Here is a 19,373-nt window from a genome sequence, read left to right as displayed (position 1 = left end):
TTTTCCTTAATCCTGCTCGCCAATGGCCTTCTCATAGCCCCTTCTGGCTCTCCTGATTTCATTTTTAAGCTCCTTCCTGCTGGCCTTATAATTTTCTAGATATCTATGATCACCTTGTCTTTTGAACCTTTTACTTTTCTTCTTGACTAGATTTTCAACAGCCTTTGTACACCATGGTTCCTGTACCCTACCACCTTTTCCCTGTCTCATTGGAACGTACCTATGCAGAACACCACACAAGTATCCCCTGAACATTTGCCACATTTCTGCCGTACATTTCCCTGAGAACATCTGTTCCCGATTTATGCTTCCAAGTTCCTGCCTGATAGCTTCATATTTCCCCTTACTCCAATAAAATGCTTTCCTAACTTGTCTGTTCCTATCCCTCTCCAAACCTATGTTAAAAGAGATAGAATTATGATCACAGGAGATAGAATTATTGTCAAATGCATGCACGTGCAGTGAAATTGCAGCAGCATCACATGCACATAGCATTTTATAAGCAGCATTCACAAGAAAAACATACATAAGTATCTAATGGAGATATCTATGCATGTATGCCTACGTAATGCATACTGCGCCTTGAGAAAGTATTCATTCCCCAAATTTGTTGACATAAATGAGTATAACAACCAAGAATTTTGATAAATTTAACTAAGAATTTTTAACTTGTGAAGCACATGCTCCTATATTCACAATAGGGTCCAAAATATGGAAAATTGTAAACCATGAGAATCTAAATATTCAAAAACTGAAATGTCAGCAATTCAAAAAGTATTCATTGGCCTTTGCTCAGTCCTTAGTTGAACCACCTCTCTCAGCTATTAAAGTCTTTTTAGATAAGTCTCTATTAGCTTTGTACAACACGATGGAGCAAAATTTGGCCATTCAAAGTAAATCTATTATCAAAGTACATGTGTCACCATATGCAATCCTGAGATTCATTTTCTTGCGGGTGTACTCAGTTAATCCACAAGAGGATAATAGCCATATCAGATTCAATGGAAGATTGCACCAACTTGGACATTCAACCAGTGTGCAAAAGACAACAATCTGTGCAAATACAAAAAAGAAAAATGATGATAGTAAATTACTGAGCAATAAGTATTGCGAACATGACAAGAAGAGTCCTTGAAAGTGAGTCCATGGGTTGTGAGAACATTTCAATGACAGGCACATGTAGTTGAGTGAATTTATCCCCTTTGGTTCAAGAGCCTGATGGTTGAGGGGTAATAGCTATTCTTGAACCTAGTGATGTGACTCCTGAGGCTCCTATACCACCTTCATGATGGCAGCAGCAAGATGAGAGCATATCTGAGGTAATAGGTGTCCCTGATGGTGGTTCAATGATTCCATTTAATGTCAGAGAATGTATACAATATACAGACTAGAATTGATACTCTCCACAGACATCCTTGAAACAGAAGAAAAATCCCAAAGTATGAGTGACAAAAGACATGAGAACCCCAAAGCCCCTGCCCCCTTCCACACACAAACAGCAGCAAGTTGCAGAAACCTTCCTACTTATTCCAGCATAAAGCATTAGCATTCCCACCACCCACCATACAAGCAACAGCAAAGCACCTAAAGCGAGACAATGATCTACAGTACGTCTAAAAGAAACTGTTGACTCCAACATTTTTGACATCCCACAGGCACTCTTTCTCACTAACAAGGGAGACAACAGTGACTATTTTGATATTACAGTCATTCTGAAGTGTTTTTTATTTTGAGTTCCCCAGCTCGAGAATCGGCAGCAAACTCTCACCATTGAAAGAGAGTGCGATTTATCAGTGCAGAGCACTCAGGCAGCCACTCTCACTGTCATCGATGTTCTGGCTCCTGCTACGCTTCAGTTCACAACACCAGTGAGAATTTGTGTTCACCGGGCCACACAAGGCCGTGAAGGTGCCCGAGTCCAGGCCAAACCTGAACATATTGAAAAACGGCTGATCGGCAAGCTCCGAGAATGAGAACATGCCACCATGCAGAACTGCAGTTTGAGTGCCACTCTAGATCATAGATCCCGACAGGATCCTAGCCATCCTGAAAAGGAATGTAGAGACATTAGAATAAGAAGAATTTAAATGTTTCGTAGTGAGAAGTCATCCTCTAGTGCCATCTTTAACTTCAACCACAGGCCCCTCCTTCATCATTCATCATCTCCTTTTCCCTCTCTCATCTTATCTCCTTGCCTGCCTATTGCCTCCCTCTGATGTTCCTCCTTCCTTTTTTTTCTCCCAGGGCCTTCTGTCCTTTTCTATCAGACTTGCCCCTTCTCTAGCCCTGTATCTCCTTCATCAATCAACTTCCCAGCTCTTTACTGCATCCCTCCCCCTTCAGGCTTCACCTGTCACCTTGTGTTTCTCTCTCCCCTCCCCCACCTTTTAAATCACCTCCTCAGCATTTTTTCTCCAGTCCAGCCAAAGAGTCTCTGCCTGAAACATTGACTGTATTCTTTTTCCATAGATGTTGCCCGGCCTGCTGTATTTTCAGCATTTTATGTGTGTTCATCATGACTGATCCATTTCCCTCTCAGCCCCAATCTCCTGCCTTCTCTCTGTATCCCTTCATGCCGTGACTAATCAAGGATCTATCAACCTCTGCCTTAAATGTATTCAATGACTTGACCTCCACAGAGCTATGTCCTCTGGTCCTACACTCCCCAACTGTAGGAAGCATCCTCTGCAAATCCACTTTATCAGGGCCTTTCAACATTTGATAGGTTTTAATGAGATCCCTTCTCATTCTTCTGAATTCCAGTGAGCACAGGCCCAGAGCCATCAAACGCTCCTCATATGATAAGCTTTCAATCCCAGAATTATTTTTGTGAACCTCCTTTGAACCATCTCCAATGTCAGCACATTCTTTCTTAGATAAGGGGCCCAAAATTGCTCACAGTATTCTAAGTGAAGCCTCATCAGTGCCTTATAAAGGCTTGACATTACATCCTTGCTTTTCGTCCTCTCAAAATGAATACTAACACCTCACTACCTACTCGACCTGCAAATTAACCTTTCAGGAATCCCGCATGAAGACTCCCAAGTCATTTTGAATTTTCTCTCCATTTGAAACAGGTTTCCAAACTTCTTTATGCCATGGACCCCGACCATTAACATAGAAAATAGTTTATGTTTTTATTCCTTCTACCAAAGTGCATGACCATACTCTTCCTGACACTGTATTCCATCTGCCAATTCTTTGCCCATTTTCCTAATCTTAAATCGAAGAAAGGATGTGCTGGCATTGGAGAGGGTTTAAAGGAGGTTCATGAAAGTGATTCTAGGATTGAAAAGCTTGTCATATGAAGAGCATTTGATGGCTCTGGGCCTGTACTCAGTGGAATTCAGAAGACTGAGGAGTGATCTCTTTGATACCTATCAGATGTTAAAACGTTTTTATAGAGTGGATGTGGAGAGGATGTTTCCTATGGTGGGGGAGTCTTAAGACCAGAGGACACAGCCTCAGAATAGAAGGATGTCCTTTTAAAGTGGAGATGCAGAATTTGATGGCTGGAGGGAAAATGGATCAGCTATAATAAAATGGCAGAGCAGACTAGATAGGCCTAATTCTGCTCCTAGATCTTCTGATCTTAAGTCCTTCTGCAGCCCCTCTGCTTCCTTAGCATAAAACCAAAATACAGATGAGCAGTAGTAAGCCATTCAGCCCATTGAGTCAGTGGCACCAATTCATCATGGCTGATCCATTTCCCTCTCAACTCCATTCTCCTGCCTTCTCCCCATAACCTTTCACATCCTGACTAATCAGAAACCTATCAACCTCCGAATTAACTGCACCAAGTGACCTGGCAGCCACAGCTGCCCGTGGCATCGAATTCCACAGATTCATCACCCTCTGGCTAAAGAAATTTTGCAAGGAGGATTGGGCAAATCTGGATCCATCACATCGTGCAAATTGAGACATCAAAAAAAAACCACATGAGATTCACAAATAAAAATTTTCATTGAAATTGATTAAAATCTCTGGTTGTAATACTAATTTATGTGAACAAATGTTTGGGTTTTCAAGGCACTCTAGCTCTCCTCCACGTACCATTTTTTGAAGAAATTACCTTTTTTTTGGGGAGAAATCACAGAGGTTTGTTTCTTCTGATCTTTAAACATTTATCTACCCACTGACCATCTTTATTTTAACTCACTGTCACAACATTGGAAATACAGTGGTGCTAGAAAGTTTGTAAGACCCATAGAATTTTCTCTATTTCTGCATAAATATGACCTAAAATGTGATCAGATCTTCAAGCAAGTTCTAGAACTAGATAAAAAGAACCAGTTAAACAAATAACATGAAAAAAAATCATACTTTTTTCATTTATTTATTGAGAAAAATGATCCAATACTATGTGCATTTGTTGGAAAAAGTGTGTGAACCTTTGCTTTCAGTAATTGGTGTGACCCACTTGTGCAGCAATAACTTCAACCAAACGTTGCCAGTAACTGTTGATCACTCCTGCACATCAGCTTGGGGGAGTTTTAGACCATTCCTCCTTACAAAACTGCTTCAGCTCTGGGATGTTGGTGGGCTTCCTTGCATGAACTGCTTGCTTCAGGTCCATCCACAACATTTCTGTAGGATTAAGGTCAGCACTTTCCACTCTATGAGAACGGAGGAAGGCAAAAGAAAGGAAATTTTAGGCCAGTTAGCCTAGCCTTGGTGGTTCGGAAAGTGTTGAAGTCCATCATTAAGGATGAGGTGTCAGGGTACTTGGAGACTAATGATAAAATAAAACAAAGTCAGCATGTTTTCTGTAAAGGGAAATCTTGCTTGACAAATCTGTTAGAGTTCTTTGAGGAAGTAACAAGCAGGGTGTACAAGAGGGAGGCAGTGTATGTCATTTACTTGGATTTTCAGATGGCATTTGAAAAGGTGCCACACATGTGGCTGCTTAACAAGATAAAATCCCATGGCATTACAGGAAAGATACTAGCATGGATAGAGGAATGACTGACAGGCAGGAAGCTGCAAGTGGGAATAAAAGGGGCTTTTTCTGGTTGGCTGCCAGTGACTAGTAGTGTTCCTCAGCCGTCAGTGTTGGGACCACTATGTTTCACATTGTTAATGATTTAGATAATGAAATTGATGGCTTTGTGGCAAAGTTTGTCGATGATACGAAGGTAGGTGGAGGGGTAGGTAGTGCTGAGGAAGCAATGTGATTGCAGAAGGACTTAGACAGATTGGAAGAATGGGCGAAAAGTGGCAGATGGAATACAGTGTTGAGAAATGTATGATTATGCATTTTGGTAGAAGAAACAAAAGTGCAGACTATTATCTAAATGGGGAGAAAATTCAAACATCCGAGGTGCAGAGGGACTAGAGAGACCTTGTGCAAGACTCCCAGAAGGTTATTTTAAATGTTGAGTCTGTGGTAAAGGCAGCAAATGCAATGTTGGCATTAATTTCAAGGGGAATAGAATATACAGTGGCATGCAAAAGTTGGGCAGCCCTGGTCAAAATTTCTGTTACTGTGAATAGCTAAGCAAGTAAAAGATGAACTGATTTCCAAAAGGCATAAAATTAAAGATGACACATTTCTTTAATATTTTAAGCAAGAAAACTTTTTTATTTCCATCTTTTACAGTTTCAAAATAACAAGAAAGGAAAAGGGCCTGAAGCAAAAGTTTGGGCACCCTGCATGGTAGTACTTAGTAACACCCCATTTCGCAAGTATTACAGCTTGTAAACACTTTTTGTAGCCAGCTAAGGATCTTTCAATTCTTGTTTGGGGGATTTACGCCCATTCTTCCTAGCAAAAGGCTTCTAGTTCTGTGAGATTCTTGGGCGGTCTTGCATGCTCTGCTCTTTTGAGGTCTATCCACAGATTCTCGATGATGTTTAGGTCGGGGGACTGTGAGGGCCATGACAAAACCTTCAGCTTGCGCCTCTTGAGGTAGTCCATTGTGAATTTTGAGGTGTGTTTAGGATCATTATCCTGTTGTAGAAGCCATCCATTTTACATCTTCAGCTCTTTTACAGACGGTGTGATGTTTGCTTCCAGAATTTGCTGGTATTTAATTGAATTCATTCTTCCCTCTACCGGTAAATGTTCCCCATGCCACTGGCTGCAACACAAGCCCAAAGCATGATCGATTCACTCCCATGCTTAACAGTTGGAGAGGTGTTCTTTTCATGAAATTCTGCACCTTTTTTTCTCCAAACATACCTTTGCTCATTGCGGCCAAAAAGTTCTATTTTAACTTCATCAGTCCACAGGACTGGTTTCCAAAATGCATCCAACTTGTTTCGATGCTCCTTTGAACCTTTTGAATAGAACTTTTTGGAACACCTCTCCAACTGTTAAGCACGGGGGTGGATCGATCATGCTTTAGGCTTGTGTTGCAGCCAGTGGCATGGGGAACATTTCACTGGTAGAGGGAAGAATGAATTCAATTAAATACTGGCAAATTCTGGAAGCAAATATCACACTGTCTGTAAAAAAGCTGAAGATGAAAAGAGGATGGCTTCTACAACAGGATAATGAGCCTAAACACACCTCAAAATCTACAATGGACTACCTCAAGAGGCGCAAGCTGAAGGTTTTGCCATAACCCTCACAGTCCCCCGACCTAAACATCATCAAAAATCTGTGGATAGACCTCAAAAGAGCTGTGCATGCAAGATGGCCCAAGAATCTCACAGAACTAGAAGCCTTTTGCAAGGAAGAATGGGTGAAAATCCCCCAAACAAGAATTGAAAGACTCTTAGCTGGCTACAGAAAGCGTTTACAAGCTGTGATACTTGTCAAATGGGGTGTTACTAAGTACTGACCATGCAGGGTGCCCAAACTTTTGCTTCGGGCCCTTTTCCTTTTTTGTTATTTTGAAACTGTAAAAGATGGAAATAAAGAAGTTTTCTTGCTTAAAATATTAAAGAAATGTGTCTTTTTTAACTTTAAGCCTTTTGAAAATCTGGTCATCTTTTACTCACTTAGCTATTCACAGTAAGAGAAATTTTGACCAGGGGTGCCCAAACTTTTGCATGGCACTGTACAAACAAGGAGGCAATTTGGAGCCTTTATAAGACACTAGTCAGGCTGCACTTGGAGTATTGTCAACAGTTTGGGCCCCATATCTCAGAAAGGATGTGTTACTATTGGAGAGAGTCCTGAGGAGGTTCACAAGGATGATTCTGGGAATGAAGGGGTTCGCATATTAGGAGCATTTGCAGCTTTTGGCCTGTATCCACTGGAATTTAGAAGAATGCATGGGGATCTCATTGAAGCCTACCGGATGTTGAAAGGGAATGTGGAGAGGACGTTTCCTATGGTGGGGGTATCCAAAACTAGAGGGCACAGCCTCAAAATTGAGGGGCAACCCTTTGGAACAGAGGTAAAGAGGAATGTTTTTAGCCAGAGAGTAGTGAATCTGTGGAAGGTTCTGCCACAGACAGCTGTGGAGGCAAAGACCTTTGGATATATATAAAGTGAAAATTAATACTTTCCTGATTAGTCAGGGCATCAAAGGTTATGGCCAGAAGCCAGGTGTATGAGATTAAGTGGGATTCGGGATCAGCTGTGATGGAATGGCAGAGAGGATTTGAAGGGCTGAATGGCCTAATTCTGCTCCTGTGTCTTATGGTCTCTTAAAAAGATGAAATTCACTAATTTTTGGTAGATTAACTTGTGTCTTTAAGGTCGTTGTCTTGCTACATGATCCACTTTCTCTTCAGCTTCAGTTCACAGACAGATACCTTGACATTTTCCTGTAGAATTTTCTGGGTACAATTCAGAATTCATGGCTCCATTAATGATGGCAAGCTGTGCTGAGGTCCCAAGGCAGCAAAGCAGGCACAAACCATGACACTGCCACCACCATGTTTCACAGTTAGGATGAGGTTCCTATGCTGGAATGCTGTGTTTGCTTTTTACCAAACAGAACACTTCTCATTTAGGCCATAAAGTTATATTTTGGACTCACCTGTCCACAGAACATTCTTTTAATACCCATCTGGCTTTTCCACATGGTGATTAACAAACGTCAGACAGGCAGCAATGTTCTTCTTAGAGAGTAGTGACTTTCTCCTTGCAATCCTGCCATGTACACTATTGTTCAGTGTTTGCCTGATGATAGACTCATGAACACTGACATTAGCCAATGCAAGAGAGGTCCGTAGCTCCTTAGATGTTACCCCATGGTTCTTTGTGACCTCCTGGAATATTACATAATCTTGCTCTTGGAGTGATTTTTGTCGGTGACCATGCCTGGGGAGAGTAACAACAGTGTTCAGTTTCCTCCATTTGTACACCATCTGCCTGACTATGGAGTGGTGGAGCCCAAACTCTTTAGAAACTGTCTTTTCCAGCATGGTGAGCATCAACAACTTTTCTTTCTGAGGTCCTCAGAAATCTTTGATCAAGGCATGGCACACCTCCAAAAACCTCTGTGGTGAAGATCAGACTTTGATAGTGAAGACCCAGATTTATGTTCTTCAAATAGGCCAGGGCCTTCCAAACTCACATCTGATTGTCATCCCATTGATTGAAACACCCGACTCTAATTTCCCCTTTAAATGAACAGATAATCCTGAGTTTCACATACTTTTTCCGATAAATACATGTAATATTGGATCATTTTTCTCTTAAATAAATGAACCAGTATAATGTTTTCTGTAGTATTCATTTAAGTGGGTTCTCTTTATCTAGTTTTAGGACTTGCGTGAAGATCTGATCACATTTTAGGTTATATTTATGCAGAAATAGAGAAAATTCTCAGAGGTTCACAGACTTTCTAGCACCACTGTAAATACTACATTATGTTGTTTTTGTACGCTCAGTTTGGGTTACACTAGGATCATTCAGCTTCAGAGTTCATCACAGCCTTGATCCATATGTTGACCAAAAAGCCTTTTGGTACCTCAGACACAATGCTGCTGGGTTAATGACCACCTCCAACAAGAGTCTAACCACATGCATGTGTCATGCATTGATGTCAGTATCCTTTGGGTCATAATGGGAAACTCAGATCAACCACATACATTCACCTCCTGGCACCCTTGGCCTTTCCACTGTTTACAAAGTCAAATCAGCAGTATAATGAAACACTCTCCAGTCACCTGGATGAGTGTAGTACCAGCAACTGCAACTCAAAATCATCCATGACAAAGTATCCTGATTGATTGGCACCCCATTATCCCATCTGGGCATTCTATTAGAGAGCTTGGTCACTGCCAGGAGGTCCAATTAAAAAGGCATTCAGGATTCCCTGTGCTGTTCCCTTCTCTGAAAGTTGTACTACTCTTTATACTTTTAGTAGAGGCTGGGGAGTGGTGGGTATGCATCTCTATCGAGATGGACAAGTGGGGCTGAAGGACCTGTTTACTTGCTGTACAACTCTATGCACAATGACAAATTCACTGCAGTTACTGAAGAAGGCTATGGCTTCCAAAGTTGTGAGAAGGCTTTTCAAATTTAGATGTAATTCTGCACAATTTCTGGTAAAAGTTTCAAAGCTTTGAGACCAAAACATAATTGATCACAGAGGGATCTAATTGATCTCAATTGGTGAACTTACAAATTAATCATTTTGCAGAACTGGAGTGACCCTGAGCTTCAGTTGCCTGTCAGTTACTTCTCCATCGTGCACTCACTGTGACCTATCTCTCTAGTCTACATTTTACATTAAGCGCCAAAGCAAGCTTAAGAAATAGCACCTCATTTTTCATCTGACCGTCATGCGATCTTCAGTGCTTGTTATCAAATTTATCCAAGTTTATGTATGTAACTCAATCTATCTCAATTTCTGACTGTCATCTATTTGTGATTTTGGCTAGCATTTTCTACTGGTACAGAACACCTTTCATTTTGAAGATTTTAACCTAGACAAGCATGATCTCACTGTCACTTTTATTATTTGGTCTCATCCTATCAGATCTTTCCTTTATACTATATGTCTCTCCTCCATTTTCTCTTCAGCTGAAGCTAATTTGTTTTCTCTTCCTTTTCTCACAAAATACTTGGATTGAAGTATTAATTTTGGCCCTAGTTCTTCCACAGTTGTTGTCTGGCCTGCTTAGTATTATATATTTACAGTATTTTGATAATTATTTGAACTTCTTTGGTTCTTGATTTCATTAAACGAGCATGTTTCTTAGTTCAGGATAAGTTTCAGAGGCACCTTTGGTGGTGTAGTTGTTAACCATTTACCTGACAAATCCATTTAGACTGAACAGTTGCCAGTGCCCTAGGAATATTTGTATTTGAGACGAGTTTCAATCATTATATATGGAGTGTAGGAACTTGGTGAGGAATAGAAGTTTGATTTCACTGGATGTGACAAAGGGTTAGGAAGTTCATATTTGCAGAGTAGTTCTGCAAGTGCAGTGAGTTATCAAAATGACTATTATCTGAAACAGAACAGCTGACTAGTTTCCTTTGTATGATAACTTGACCATTCTCTTTTCTTTCCACTTTTCTTATGCTGTCTGCCCATTAGGTCTTGGAGTACGAATACGAGCCAGAAATGGAAGACACGTACAGAAGCAGCATGTTTAAAACATTCCGTAAAACGCTGGATGATGGCTTTTTCCCCTTCATCATTGTGGATGCCATTAATAACAGAGTTAAGCATTTTGAACAGTTATGGAGTGCAGCCAAAACTAAAGGCTTTGAGGTGAGACAACTTTGTACATAAGGTACTTCAGAGAGTTGCTTTGGGAAACCAAAGGAAGGTTAATAAATCCCTGGTTAAAGTCTTAAAGGAATACAGATTGGTGCAAATTTTAAGAAGGAAATTGTGAATATTGAACACAAATAGCTGAATTAATAGCTAGGAAAGATTGAATAGGTTAGGACTGTATTCCTTAGAACTTAGAAGATTGAAAGGAGATTTGATAGAGATATACCAAATTATGACAGGTATAAATAGGGTAAATGCAAGCAGGCTTTTTCTACTGAGGCTGGATAGGACTACAACCAGAGTCATGGATTAAGGGTGAAAGGTGAAAAATTTAAGGGGAATATGAGGGTTGCTCGCTCAGAGGGTTGTGAGTGTGTGGAATGAGCTGCCAGCTTAAGTAGTGCATGAGAGCTCAATTTCAATGCTTACAAAAAGTTTGGATCAGTGTATGGATGATAGGGGTATGGAGGGCAATGGTCCTGGTGCAGGTCGATGGGAGTAGGCAGTTTAAATGGTTTCAGAATGGACTAGATGGGCCAAAGGTCCTGTTTCTGTGCTGTACTTCTCTATGACTCTGAGGTTCTCTATGAATGTACAACTACTAAGTAGTAATTATTCTCACAAGTGGCATTAACGTTTTATGTAGTTAGTAAATCCTCAGAATTGCTGATTTAGATTATGCTATATAAAAGATTTCTAAAGGAGGAAAAAATTGCCATTTGAGGGAGCATTTTTCCAAGAAAAAATCTGCTTTTTCTATTCTTGTTTTTTTAAGTTGCTGTAATTTGAATTTGAATGAATTAATATGATTTCTCTCTCTCGCTCTAGGTTTATATTGCAGAAGTGAGTGCCGATAATCAAACCTGTGCGAAAAGGAACATTCATGGACGCAAATTGAAGGAAATCAATAAGGTGAATAATCTGTATTTCTATTTTTAAGGCCCTGAGTGTGATCTATATTCATGGTTTTGACAGTGGCAAGCAAGTATATGATTAAGATTGAAGTAAATGAGATTTGATCAGTCAATTTTTTTTTTAGATTACTCATCTCTGCACTGACCTTGAATTGAGCTGAAATACTGAATCTTATTAACAGCTCACCTTAAATATACCTATACAAAGTTGAAAATTTCATTTCCCAATTCTTTTCATTTCAGGGAGTTACTGATAAGCTTAAAAAAAGGCATCTCTGTTCCATTAAGACCTAGCTGGATGAGATTCAAATTTACTCTGGACATTATTCCTAAAAGTTGTTTCCCGGTGGTGAAGAAGACTTTTTATTACCAATTGTCTCATCAACTTGGATACTAAATAAGTAGTCAATTGCTGTGGCTATTGATTGGCATGTATTCTGTATTGTTTTACAGATGGCTGATCATTGGGATTCGACTCCACGACATATGTTACGTTTAGACATTAGATCACTGCTTCAAGATGCTGCAATTGAAGAAGTAAGAATCCTAAAATACATAGACTGTATTATTTTTGTTACTTGCAAGATTACTGTGGTTTTTATCTGAACCATGTGTCAGTTGTAATTGGAGATAAAGACAAGGGTGAGAAGGAACGAATGAGAGATTGTTCAAAAAAAATTCAGAAGGATCCTTTTAAATATATGCTGGTTATTGTTATTTTATACTATCCTTTGGGTTGCCTTTTTTTTCCCCTTTACAGTTGCCAGTTTTTGTATCTGGATGAATGCGAGTGGTTTGAATTTGTTTATTATTGCCGTGTACTGAGATGCACTGAAAAGCTTTTCTTGTATGCTATTCACACTGATCAGTCATTGCACTGTGCATTAAGGTAGAACAAGCTACAACGATATCAATGCAGAATAAAGTGCAACATTTACAGGGAAAGCGCAGTACAGTTAAACAAGATGCAAAATCATAACTAACTAGATTGAGAGGTCAACAGCCCAATTTATTGTACAAAGAACAATTTAGTAGTCTTATAATAACTGGATAAAAACTGTCCGAACCTAATGGTACTTGGTAAGGATTGAGTGGGTTATGGCAAATTTCTTTAGCCTCCGGTGGAAGTAGAGGTGTTTGTGAGCTTTCTTAGCTGCAACATCTCTGTGGTCGGACCATTACAGGCTATTGGTGGTGATATTAACTCCTAGGAACTTGAAGCTCTCGAACTCAACACTGTTTGCTGTGGACAGGAGCATTTGCCCTATCTTGTCTTGCCCCCCCCCCCTTGAAGTCAATGACTAATTCTTTAGTTTTGCTGACATTGAGGGAAAGGTTGTTGTTTTGACACCATGTCATTAAGCTCTCTCTCTCCTTCCTGTACTCTGACTTATCATTATTTGAGATATGATGATATCATTTGCAGACTTTTAGATGGAGTTAGAGCACAATCTGACCACACAGTCATGAGTGTACAGGGAGTAGAGTAGGGGCTGAAGATGCAACCTTGTGGACCACCAGTGTTCAGAATAATCGTGGCGGTAATGTTGCTGCCTGTCCTTACTGATTGGAGTCTATTGGTCAGAAAGTTAAGGATCCAGTTGCAAAGGGAGGGGTTGACTCACAACATCCAGAGTTTGATCATGAGTTTACTTTGTAAACATTGAAGGTTGTTTCTTCTCAATTACTATCAATTTTGTATAGGTTGAAGGTTTAATGGCCTTTACAATAAATTAATCAAACCTTTCAGTTTCAGAAATGGGTTTCCTTGGCATTTTTGTTGCTGAAAACTAAATGTTGTTACAATCTCCTATTGAGAAATAGTGAATATTTTCTTGAATGTCTTGGTGATGCAAGTAGATTGATTTCTGACACATTCATGATCGTGATATGTGCATTCTCATATTGAAATCAAGGTGTTTGTGGAAATAAGGAGAAGTTGATTGACAAACCACTTAAGAATCAAGTTTGCACTTACTAGTATTCTAAGGTTATTAATTGCTTGGAAATTATTTGCATGAACCTACTACTGTTTCTGGAAACAACTCTTAGAGCAAAGAACCATGAAGGAAAAGCAGTAATAAAAATTCAAAATACGTTTGTTGGTCTAATCTTCTACTCTTTAGGTTGAAATGGAGGATTTCGATCCTAGTGCTGAGCAACAGGCACAGCAGTCAGAAGAACAGCAACGAGATGAATCTAAAAAGGAGGCTGCTGATGAAGAGGAGTATGAAACGGTAGGAGATGTCGTCACAAAACAGAATATTTTACCCTCTCATGGAAACTTCTTAAATGTGTCCTTTATGCTGGTATGCTTGTCAGTAAGAAATTCAATGTGTTTCCCTGTTAAAAGCAGGAGACAGTTGATGGAGTGGAAATTGTTAGGGTATCTTTCTCACTTGAGGTTTGTTAGTTGTGAAACCTTCGATTGTTGGTTTTGTCCTGAAGTTCATGTTGTAGATTTGGTTACCAGAGTAATGTAATTATTTTAAATTATGTAATGTTCAACTTGGAGTGAAGTTACTCTTAAATAATAAAATCTATTACAGTTAATAATATCATAGAAATAAACAAATGGATTAATTAGTAACAGCTATATTTCCACATTTGATTTTTTTTTTAAGGGATTTGGGATTGGTATAATTCAAATTGTTTCTTCTTTAAGTGACTTCTCTGTTCATGGTGTATTCCTGAATTTATACAGATTGAAATTGTCAACAACAAATCACAAGTCTTCCACTTGACTTTATAGCAACTGTCGGCAGAGCATGTCTCCAAAAGATAGCTGTTATAATGTTAACTAATATTGGTTGTGTGTAGTTTATAGAAACAATGTTGTTGACCATCGCTTTGAAAATGTAAAGAGCACAATTCATTGTCATTGAAAAGGCTTGTTTTTATTTAATACTTGTCAGGACCTCAGCATATCCTGAAGTGTTTTGTACCCAATAAAATACTTTGGATTGCTAGATAGGGAAAGTTGCAGCATGTACACATATGACAAGGTCCCATAAAGAGTAAAAAGATAGATCTGTATTGTGTTTGCTTTTCATTTGCTGGATAAGTGTTAGCCAATTCACCATTATTTCTCTTAAGTAATTTCAGATGAAGCAGTAGGGATCCCAGTTTCATGTGCACTGAATGAAAACAGTGCATCTCTGGGAAGTGCACCATTCCGATCATTTCAGACTCGATCTTGCACTCATACGTGTATTGTGGCAGCTTTCTAAAGTTAGGCACAAGTGTTAGGCATATGTTTCAGAAAACTAATCTGTGATCTTTTTTGCTTTTAGACATAGTACTCTGTGCTTAATAGTTGAAGCAGAAGGTCTGCCTATGTTCAAGGTTAGACTAGATTGGCAAATGAAGGAGAAGTTGTTAAAAGAGGTTTAGTAATGCAGGAAGTAAATATGACTCAGACTAGTTGATTGCATGGAGAACAAGTAGCAAAGTGATGGGGGTAACTTACACTGTCAGTTTTAGTATTGTGATACTTGTATTTCTTAGTAGATACAAAATAAAGTATTTAATCATGTCAGATTATTTTTGCATCTGCAGGCAGATTTTACTTAATGGGCAATGTGAGCTATCTCTGTGTTTCTTACTGACATGAATACCTAACTAGAACTTGCTCTGAATGATAGGAGGTAATATGGATATGTTTTTTTCTTCTGTAAAAATAAGTCACCAAATATCTTGAAAGATTTGCAGTGGATAATCCCATTTAAGATAAAGTATTTGGATCTGAAAAAAAAACTAAAGTTTAAACAATGTTTTGAAAATTAATGAGCAGAGATGTAATTGCTTTGTGATGTATGTTTACTTTGAAGATGATATTTTCATTTAGTTCTGGATAACTGAAGATAGTAAGTAGAGATGTTGAAATAACTAAAATTTAAAGCCTTGAAACTGTCACTTAAAAGAGCAGTCCTTCAATTCAGGATCAGAAATGTTACAATGCAGATTCAAGATGGATTTGTTTCATTTGCTTGTAGAATATGACAGCATGGATAATGTTTAATCAATTTAAATTTCCATTTACCATCTCTTCTTTGACATGAGAAAGTGATTCTTTTTGGTTCTAGAGTAATTCCAAAATTATTTAGCCACTTAAGAACCTTATTCACTGATTCTTTATTACTTTTTGAGCATTTCAAGCAGCCCTGAAAGTCCGGAATATTGCTGTACATTAGTGACTTACTTTTAACGGTGTTTGTTATATTTTCTATTTACTGAATCATACAAATAGAATTTGAAATATTTAAAGCTAGAGGAGTAATTTACGTGCAGGGAAAGTAAACTCCAGCTCTATCGTAAGCACCTGCTTATAATCTTAAACATGGAATTTTAGATCTATCCTTTTTATAAGAAAAGACATACTTTTTTTAAATGAAACACGATTACTTTCTTTGTGTCATGCTATCTTAATCCAGTTTTTTCTCCAAATATTTCTGTGTTTCTATGTTTGATTTGCTTTCCTGCTGAAGCAAGAGTCATTATCTTCGAAACAATATTTCATTAAAGATTGCACTCTAACCAGATTAGCTTCTCTGTATGTGTGTGTGTATGATTTAGGGTTTCCTGACAAAAAGCAAATGGGAAATGGACACATCAGAAGAGAATCTAGGTAGGTATGATTTCTCTTTATTTTTGTTTATAGACTGAAAGGTCATGGTTTAAGAAATACACAAAATGTTGATTTATCAGTAGATTCTGGTTTGTGCAGTGCCATAACATGTTTGGTTTAATTTATTGGATGTAGCTTAAATGCATACTAATATGTTACTATAAACAATGTAATCACTTTGTTGCCATCCTGTGCTATAAAAATACTTCAGCCACTGAAAAATAGATGGTATGCATAGCTAAACTTGAAAATACATCAAATTGCACTGAAATATGTAAACTTGTCATTAGTACTGGATACTTCAAGTGGGATATATGCTTCAGTGTACTGAATGCAGATATTACTATTTGTGTATTTATGCCTTTTCTGATTTAAGAATTTAAAAAAGGTTTCAACTAAACAAATAGTTTATGGATTTTAGGCAATCAGGAAAAAAAGATACTCTTATATAATACGACCTCAATTAAAACTATCTGATTATATTTTCACTCTTTAAAGCAGTGTTTATTATAACTGTAATAATGACCTGTCGTAGCACCTTTTACTCTGGTCTGTGCTACAATCTTGACAGTGAGCAAGGTTTCTTTATTTCTCAAGGGATTTGAAATTTTAGTAATGATTGAGCAACCTACCATAATCCTTGTAATTGTTATTCGAATATATCCAACTTTTCTAAAATGAACACTCCTGTTTAGCTGATGTTCAGAATTATGTACTTGTATTACTTTGGTATCTTAGAAATAGGGTTGTAACATAATCTCATTTTGAATGTTTGTATAGTTCATTTAGCAACTTACTGTTGAACAGTATTTTGCTAACCAGTCAAATTGATGTATTGCATTTTAATTAAGATTATAATGTATGACTAAATAGATTTTATGAAAAATAGACCAATTATCTACTTAATCTCTTTGTGATGCAAATTTTTGTTAACTTTTAATTTTTAAAAGTTCAAAATAAATTTATTATCAAAATACATATGTCACCATATACAACCCTGAGATGCATTTTCTTGTGGGATACACAGTAAATCCAAGAATCACAATAGAATCCATGAGAGACTACACCCAGTAGAACGGTCAAACAACCAAAGTGGCAAAGATAACAAACTGCAAATACAAAAAAAAGGAAAAGTAAATAAATAAATAAATACACAATAAATATTGAGTACATAAGATGAAGTCCTTGAAAGTGAGTCCATAAGTTATGGGAACATTTCAATGATGGGGCAAGTGAATCTGAGTGAAGTTATCCCCTCTGGTTCAAGAGCCTGATGGTTGAGAGGTAATAACTGTTCCTGAACCTGGTGGTGTGAGTCCTGAGGCTCCTGTACCTTGTTCCTGATGGCAGCAGCAAGAAGAAAGCATGGCCTGGATAGTGGGAGTCCTCGATAATGGTTGCTGCTTTCTTGTGACAGCGTTCCATGTTGATGTGCTCAAGGGTGGGAAGGGCTTTACTAGTGATGGACTGGGCTGTATCCATTACGTTTTTTTCAAGGGTATTGGTGTTTCCATATCAGGCCGTGATGCAACCAGTCAATATACTCTGCACCACACATCTATAGAAGTTTGTCAGTTTTAGATGTCATGCCAAATATTCACAGATTTCAAAAGGATATGGAGGTAGCACTGTTCTTTCTTCATTATGACACTTAACATGCTGGATCCAGGACAGATTTTCTGAAATGATAACACTGAGGAATTTAAAGTTGCTGACACTCTCTACCTCTGACTCCACCCCTACCTGATGAGGACTGGCTCATGGACCTCCAGTTTATTCACATCCAGATGTCAGTAATCAACTCCATGGTCTTGCTGACGTTGATTGAGAAGATGTTGTGGTGGCACCACTCAGTCAGATTTTCGATCTTCCTCCTCTATGCTGAATCGTCATCACCTTTGATTCTGCCAATGACAGTGGTGTTGTCATCAAAATTAATGTTGCCTTGGAGCTGTCCTTAGCCTCACAGTTATAAGTGTAAGCTAGCAGAGCAGAGGACTAAGCCCACACCGTTACGCAAATGTGCTAATAGAGATTGTGAAGGAGATGTTTTTTGCCACTCTGAACTGACAAATGAGGAAATTGAGGATCCAATTGCACAAGGAGATACTGATGCCAAAGTTTTGAAGCTTTTTGATTAGCTTTTTACAATTTGTCTTACAAATGAAGGCATTTTTATTTACAGTGTGTGCCTCCAGCAGTCAGAGCTGACAATGGAAATTGCGTCCTAGCTGCCTAGATACGCATGCCTGGGCAGTACGATATGGAAAGCAAGCTGTTGCCCATGTAGCCATGTATTTGATGAACCTAAAGGAACAGCAGAGCCCAATACAGTTTGGTACCAACGTCATCGCAGGAGTTGCCAGTTAGCATTGAACATTGAACTCAATGTAGGACTGCCTTAGAGACTCCAACTCCAGATTTTTCTCTTGAGGTTTATTCTGAAAACCTTCCCCATGAGTAGGTATAGCTGCAAAGCAGCAGAGGTTTGAGATCAGAGTTTTCCTTCTCCTAGATGAGTTGCCAACCACGGCTGATGAGCCCCATCTGCACAAAGCGACTGTTTTTAAGGCGCTAGTAACCTGCCTATGCCCTTTCTCCTGTCAGTAGGAACATTTCTGCTGGGCTTAGCAGCTAAGCCACACATGAAGGCTGGGAGCTAGACTTGGTTTTCGAGGCTTTTTGAGGTGCACGCTATTGGGAGCATTTAACAGATAATGGGAGCTTGTCCCCATTACCACCCCCAGCTATAACCTTAAGGAACCAAGGTGTACTCCAGACTTAATCAACCTCAACATTCAATCTTTCAAAAATAAGCTGATCACCTTTAAAGCTTTGGTTGCATTCTGATATAAATAACTTATTATGACAATTTGCCTCAGAATTCTGCATAATTCTTTATAACCTTGCAATATCTGCTGTTCCAACCTGTGCACTTCTCAGTAATCAAAGTATTCTGCCCTTTCTATTATCCTAAGCATCAACTCAAGGATGTTCAACCTTGGAGCCAAATATCATTGAATCTGTGGCAATCAACTTGATTAAGCCATTGTCTATGTCCTCTTTGTGTTTGTTTGATCGTGGATTTCTGAAGTCAATGGGTAATTCCTAAATCAAAATGCGAGATTTAATATCTGTTATCATAAAATTAATTGGAATATTGATTAAAACTTTATAGATGGTCCTGGAAATTCTGTTGTA

The 19,373-nt window shown here is 38.6% G+C and overlaps 1 protein-coding gene across 2 annotated transcripts in view; it reads left to right on the top strand.

Moving 5' to 3' along the window:
• LOC134344335 (YLP motif-containing protein 1-like) overlaps positions 1-19,373 on the top strand; it is a 123,204-nt gene that overhangs the window by 81,893 nt on the left and 21,938 nt on the right. For both annotated transcript variants that reach the window (XM_063043945.1, XM_063043937.1), the window contains exons 15-19: positions 10,449-10,625; positions 11,460-11,543; positions 11,999-12,082; positions 13,672-13,782; positions 16,121-16,172. In XM_063043945.1, the coding sequence (XP_062900015.1) occupies positions 10,449-10,625; positions 11,460-11,543; positions 11,999-12,082; positions 13,672-13,782; positions 16,121-16,172 (508 nt within the window). The remainder of the gene's footprint in view (positions 1-10,448; positions 10,626-11,459; positions 11,544-11,998; positions 12,083-13,671; positions 13,783-16,120; positions 16,173-19,373) is intronic.

Source organism: Mobula hypostoma, chromosome 1 (genome assembly GCF_963921235.1).
Source record: "Mobula hypostoma chromosome 1, sMobHyp1.1, whole genome shotgun sequence".
In the NCBI taxonomy this organism is placed as follows: Eukaryota; Metazoa; Chordata; class Chondrichthyes; order Myliobatiformes; family Myliobatidae; genus Mobula; species Mobula hypostoma.
The sequence above is the reverse complement of the archived record's forward strand: the minus strand, read 5'-3'. Positions and strand labels throughout refer to the sequence as shown.